We start from the raw sequence: 7,098 nt of genomic DNA, 5'->3' as shown, positions 1-7,098 counted from the left end.
ATTACTGTTTATATTAAATATACAAATACAACTATATTTTATTATTTAATAAATTTATAGTAATATTTATTATTAATTAATCAAAAACTTGTTTATAATTATTTTTTGAATTTTTTTTCTATACAGATGTCAGGGCATCTTCAAGAGATTATCTCGAATACAGAAAATAGAGGTTTTATGCTCTATTATGTTTTAACATATCTATAGTATATTATAAAGCATTTGGCAAAAACTCGTAAAAACCATTTTTTTATTCATGAAGTACTATTTATTGATGCATATTACTTAAAATTCAAGATTACAAGTAAACTGAGCGTAAGTACAACTTATTAAAGCTTCATGTTTGAATTTGTGTAACTAACTGCAGATAAACATAATTAGATAGAGGATAAACATCTCATTTTAAATATAAAAAATCTAAAATATAATTATGATAATCATTGAGTTATAACAAAATACTTAATTATTATCTTTATAAAAAATTATATTATTAAAACAAAAATAAATATAAAATGAATTAAAGAAATATAAAAAAAACGAGAAATCTTAAATAGTTAGTTTGTACTAATATAAATATATTTTTTTTAATTTTTTATAATATCTTCATATTTATATTTTATTTAAAAATAAAAACGTTATCGCTTTCTTAAAACCACGTAAAACTGTATTATAACATCGGCTAAGACAAAAATAAATAAGACGAAACATTAAAATCGAGATGTATCTTGCTGCATTGTGCGAATACCCTTCTAGTTTTCTTTAAAATAGATGAAAATTTAATCTTAAAGAATTATATAAAAATTAATTGAAGGTGAGAGAAATATTTTTTTTATTCATTTTCATTAATGAGATTAATCATCAGACTATTATCATTTTATCAAATTTTTAAAAAAGTACATTATGATGATAAAAACATTAGAATATTTTAATAATATAAGGAATCATGAATTTCTCAAATTAAAGAATCCGTCGAAGTTACTTAATTTTATTTATATTTTTTAACTTTTAGTTATTTATTTTAAAGAAGTCGTTACTTATATTGTAAATTTATTTATATAATAAGTTTATTATTTAAGGGGATGTTTGTTTACCTTTTAATAGTTCCATTAAGAGACAACCTAAAAGATGAATCTTGTTTGACGAAAAAAATTCGTCTCTTAATGATTCTAAAACCCTCTAAATGAATTTGTATATTGGGCTTCTCTGAACCATTCAGTGTCTTAATCTCTTTCCAAACAATTACCAAACAACCATATTTTATTTTTACATTATATCATAAAAGCTTATTAATCATTATGTACCAAATCATTCAGGAACTGTAAAACAACCCATAACATTATTATTGTTTTAATCAATTTTATTGTGATAAGGTCGTTTTTACGGTCAAACTAAAATACAATTTCTTATTCTTATTCTTCTTCTCCTTCTTATTATTATTTTTTTGTTTTAAGTTATTATTTATTATATAACCTCCATGTTTATTGATAAAGAAAATGAATTCAATTATACAAGAAATGACACATTTTTTAACTTTAAAAATCACAACAAAAAAATACCAGTTAAAGTTGTATTTGGATTCAACACAATCAATTCTTTTATATTTGATTCGAAAATTAAAATAATTTCTATTATTATATTATATTATATTGTATTACACATGAGCTACATCATATTAATATTCACCTAATCACCTTATCAATGACTGAAAATCTTACCCGGTAAAAGATATAACACTAACCAAATGTCTTATTCGGTAAATGTTTATCAAACTTTTTGATGTTTAACAACAATCCATTTTGATGGTCAATAATGTTATACAATAAGATAGATGGTGGTGATGTCTCTTACCAATTACCAGTAATTGCTTATCTGATGATATAACAACTCGTCCCATATAGTGATACGGATACAAAATAAGATTTGTAAGTTTTTTAGAAGTCTCAAGTTATAAGCTACTAATAACTTCCACCATGGTTTTGATTGCATTTAAAATTATTGAAACAACCTGTTGCTTTGAGGTGTTACAGATAAACACCCTTTGAATAGTTAAAATTGAATTCTTAAGCATATATATCACCAAAACATTTGGCAACTTTAAATCCATTCTCAAGAGTTCCAAATACAAGGAGAATCATTTCACAACAATTAAGACCGGAATTACATCAAACCAGTCTGTGTATAACTATAAAAATGATTATTCACCTAACACATTCAAATTTTATAACTATAATTTTTACCGTGTAGCATTTGACGCGTAGATCAGTTGGCAAAAGAGTGAGATAACTTTATCCAAATACAAAACAGGTTCTTGGTTCGGTCCCAGACCCCTCGCTAACCTAAACCGTTGAATGAGTTAAAAAATCCCCCCCCCCCCAACCTTATGTCTTTGGAAACGGATTATGTATGAAACAATTGGATTTGATGGTAATCAACTTTTTACCATATTAGTTATTCATCAATTGTTGCATATAATGTCATTTTGATTAACAAGAATTTTATCCAATAAGAACAGTGAGAATAGTAATTCTTACTGGTAAACAATCCCTAAACCAACCGAACCCAATACATAAAAACATGTTTTATTGACTAAATATCCAAATACAATAATGAATACATAACAAATTTGAATGACAAACTGTTTTACAAATTTGGAAAAAGAAAATATATGAAGTTTGTGATCTGAGTTCAAATAACAATGATCAAACAAAAAAACACGATAACAACCAAATCACACGTGAATTTACATAAAATTACATGTAAAATCATAACATGGTTACGCATTGTCGCAGGCCAAGTCGCCCACACACCCTTTCGTTGACCGTGTCCCGTAATCACATGTGAATTTACACTAAAATTACTAGTAAAATCACAATATGGTTAAGCAATGTCAAAGACCAAGTTGCCCACACACTCTTGCGTTGACCGTGTTCCATAATCACACGTGATTTCAGTATAAAATCACATGATTTGACATGTTCTCGTGTTTTCTTACTTAAAACCCATTCTCGTTTGATCCTCCCTTTAAAAGTAAAAGTAAAGTATGTACCTGTTTTAGTTGACATCCTTGAGTCTCTTAATCAGAGACTCCAAAGACTTCCTTTTTGGATTTTGCTTGTTTCCTCTTGATCCAAAAGTTCCAAATAATCTCTCAGTTGGTTCCTTTAACTTCTCTGAAATGATCACCACTTTTCTGTAATCTAAAGCATGGTAACTTCTTTCCCTGATTACTGGGTTCAAAAAGTTTTCTGGGTTATTGCTTAGAAGCAAATTTACCAATTGCCTCACTTCAACAAGTGCAAGTTTCAACTCATTAGCTTCTGGCTCAGATACAAGAGAAGCTTGGTTTTCAGCAAAGGATTCCAATAATTTGACATCAATATCGATACCCATAATAGCATTTATGCCGAATCTTTTGACAGATTCGCCGGCTAAAGAGTTAACGACTGTCTCCGAAATGTGGGAAAGAACGACTTGTAGGACTCGTTTGAGGACTTTAATGGGTAATATCTGTTGTGCGGTGGAAAGAAGGGTTTCGAGAAAGATGATGACCTCATTGACATATTCATTTTCATTCTGAGGAGGTTCGTCGATCATCCAGTTGACATTCTCGATCAGGGTCATGAAACCATCTACCTTATTTTTAAGCAAACTGGATAGCATCTGTTCTGAAGCGTCGCGAGCTTTCATCAGTGGGAAATGCCGCCTGCCCCTTTCTGCCATTCTCAAAGGAATTCCGGAAAGCTGTGCAGCGTGGCGCGATAAGAAATCACAGGCTCGTTCAAAAACGGCCATATTCGCTGCAACAACCATTGCTTGATTGACCCCGGTGATGGATGTATTGATAAGCTTTAACAGAGCGGCATCCAGGACTTCGGTCAAAAGCCGGTTTAAGTACTTCTTCACAACTTCATAGAAATCAAGCTGACCACCATGAGACATGAAACTAACAGAATCTTCAACGAAAGATCTCACAATTCGACAGCAATCGGGCACGGTGGATGAAAATGGGGCGATATAGGGGAATGCCGGTGTAATATCGGAGGTTTGTATCTGAAAAGACAGCACGTTCATCGAATACTCGTATTCTTTGTTCATCCACATTTGCTCAAACTTATCAGCAGCAACTGCTTCAGCAATTTGGGTACGACAATCTGATAACAGTAACTCATGATACTTATCCCTGTGCTTGTCAAGAACATCAAGCAATGCATCAATGGAGTAACCATATCTAAGCAAAGTAACACCAAGCAAACTCACATAATCCTTAATAAGCAACAAATGATTGGCAGTTCGCATCCTAGAGAATTGATCTTCTAACACTGAACACATTTTACTAACAGCAGTATCCCATAAGCTTTCTACTTCCATTTTTGATATCAATCCACCCCCAGTTCTTAAAACACGATCTTCAACTATGAAAAAACCAGCAATTTGGGCGAAGAATGTCTGATGAGATTCAAGAAAAGGTGTCATGGAAGATACCTGAAAATCTGAAGTTAATTGAAGCTTCCGGTTCTCAAAATAATACTGTTTGAATCGATCTTCAAGCCCTAGAGTCTGATGAATATGATAAGCTCTATACAATGGAGTCAGATCAAACCCTAGCATACCATTACCATTACCACCGGTGGCATAACCGTCATTACCATAATTTCCGTTCGCGTAACCGTCGTCGTCGTCTTCTTCAAGAACGTACACAGTGTCTCTCAAGCTAAGCCGACTCTGTTCTTCAGCTTGTCGTTGCCTGATCCTTAGCTCTTCATCTCTCTGCCTAGCAGCCGAGGCTTGTCCAATGGCAAGCTGCCCTAAGTTTCTGCTAACTGTACGGATCTCAACAAGCCAGTCTCCAAACTCATTACTGATTCTCCTTTCAATGTGAGTTCGGATCGCCGGGATCTTCTTTTCGAGCATTCTCCGTAGCGTAGACGACGGTGTCTTATCCGTAAATTCTCTCTCGATTGAGTCCATACACTTCAACGCCATGTAGTAATTGTTCTTCGACATATGGAAATTCACTCGAGAGCAGACTTCCATTAATCGAACGCAAGTCCGAAGAGACTCGATAGCTAGAGTTATGTTTTGGCACTTGTTTCGAGCTTCCAGAAAAGAATCCAGAGAGTTTATCAGAGGCCCGGCGACAGACTGCAATTGAGAATTCGAATTGGAGAGAGATGATTTAAGAGAATCGACATCGGAGAGCAGAGAACGAAGATCATCGACGGCCATGATAAAATCCTGATAGTGAACCTTACAGACTTCTTCGATCTCGGCCTCTTTGGACCTAGAGAAGTGACGTAGGTGGTGAATTAAAGTTTCAGGCTTACCTGTGGCGAAGACTTTACGGATGAAAGGCGACAGCTCTTCACCGTTGCATATGGCGGAAGAAAGCAGGAGCTGGTCAAGTTTGTCACCTGATTCACCATTTTCCAATGAAGTCGGGACGATTTTCCGGCGCGACTTGGAGGAGTTCATCGGTTTTACTTTTTCCGATGGTAGAGTAACGGTGACGGAAAGATTGACGGAACCGTTAGATACGGAGGGGATTTGGATGGGAAGGAGAGTGGAGTTGCTGAATCATTATTTTGTACGGACAGAGAGGTGCCAAGTATTGACAGTTGTCGGTATAATTTTCTTAATTATAAAATGCCGTCATATTCAATCATAAAATAATGATAATAATTAGAGTGAATTACGGATTTGGTCCCTATATTTTTAAGTTTTTTGTGATTATAGTCCCTATACTATGTTTATTATGGATTTGATCCATGTGCTATTCAATTTGTACAGCCACGGTCCTTCTGACTAACATAATTACTTAACTCAGTTGAGTCAAGAGGCATTTTTGTCTTCTTACCTTTTTTTTCGTTGTTTTTATTAAAAATACAATATTAATTATGTTATATGCACACACATAAAGATGTTACGCATTCCTTCCCCTCCCCTTCCGTTGATTGGCCTCCATCTCTGGCTTCCTCAAACGTGAAAATATGACATACGCAACGTCCTCTTCAATGGGGTTTTCAACAAATGGTATTTTCGTCTCCGACTAGGTTGTTAATATGGGACAAACAAGTAATATGTCTCGTGAAAGTAGCTGAGAGAATGATTATCTCCACGCTGCTCTTATAGATTAGACCTCATATGTCAATTCTCATCCATAGCCCGTGGAGATCACCTCCACCCATTCCTTTATATCTCTATCTATCTTGTTCTTGTAATAGTTATCTATTTGCAATGCGTGCTGTATGTTGCAGCTGGGGGGGGGGATGGTGGCTAGTCTCATAGTCAAGGAAGACGAAGATGTCTTCGAGATAATGTAGAGGGAAGTGGTTAGGGTAGAAGGATCTCTCATTTATGTATATAGGCGAAAGATTGTGTGAGAAGCGTAAGAATAGATTTGCACCCTTGATCGCTTTTGATCTCATATCTACTCATGAATTGTGCTTTAGACATGAATTAATCCAGTGCATCTCGCTAATGTTGACATTCAATTATGATTGACCTGAAGATGAGTATATTTTTTTGCACCTCTCAATCTTTTGTATATAAATGGTGTATATATATAATACTGTATATACATATTGTTTTAAGAGGAAAATGACAAAAAATGGTGTAGAAAAATCAAATGTAGACTATAACCATAACAAATTGAATACCAAAAAGATTGAATCCATAACAAACATAATATAGACACCCTATGCACTATAAATCTTTAATAGTTATAAATAGGGATGCTTGTGGGTTGGGTTGATTCGGTTGAAGACATTTGAACAACCCAGTCCAATGTTTGCGGTTTAAAAAATCTTAACCCAACCCAACCCAACCCAAAGTGCAACCCAACCCAACCCGTACGGGTTGGTCGAGTTAGTCGGATTGATACTTTGGTACATTAAATTTTTTTTTCTAACCTTTAATATGTTATTTATATACTCATAATTTATTTTTCACCATTTGATACTACTTATCCATATTTCTTACGTATATCACATTCAGCTAAATTTCCTCAATTTACCTATATATGTTCAAAGTTACTAAACATATACATGAATGAGTTATATAGATATGTGAATGGATTAAAAATATGTGTATATGAAAAAC

The 7,098-nt window shown here is 33.7% G+C and overlaps 1 protein-coding gene across 2 annotated transcripts; it reads right to left on the bottom strand.

The window, feature by feature from the left end:
* Window positions 1–2,574: 2,574 nt before the first annotated feature.
* On the bottom strand, window positions 2,575–5,487 carry LOC112518397 (exocyst complex component SEC15B-like). Of its 2 annotated transcripts, XM_025126071.1 has the most exons (2): window positions 5,325–5,487; window positions 2,575–5,142 (listed from the first exon to the last, which is right to left on the bottom strand). In XM_025126071.1, the coding sequence occupies exons 1-2, from the start codon at window positions 5,421–5,423 to the stop codon at window positions 3,052–3,054; spliced, it is 2,190 nt and encodes a 729-aa protein (XP_024981839.1). In that variant the 5' UTR covers window positions 5,424–5,487; the 3' UTR covers window positions 2,575–3,051. The 2 variants fall into 2 exon arrangements, with proteins under 2 accessions (XP_024981839.1, XP_024981838.1); XM_025126070.1 differs by having other exon boundaries at window positions 2,575–5,487.
* Between the last annotated feature and the right edge of the window lie 1,611 nt (window positions 5,488–7,098).

The sequence above is a fragment of the Cynara cardunculus genome (genome assembly GCF_001531365.2).
Source record: "Cynara cardunculus var. scolymus isolate 2C chromosome LG 9, CcrdV1, whole genome shotgun sequence".
Classification (NCBI taxonomy): domain Eukaryota; kingdom Viridiplantae; phylum Streptophyta; class Magnoliopsida; order Asterales; family Asteraceae; genus Cynara; species Cynara cardunculus.
Note: the sequence above shows the minus strand (reverse complement) of the source record. Positions and strands in the feature narration are given on the sequence as shown.

Coding starts and splice junctions, on each gene's coding strand:
- LOC112518397 (XM_025126070.1), bottom strand. CDS start 5,472: ATGAACTCCTCCAAGTCGCGCCGGAAAATCGTCCCGACTTCATTGGAA.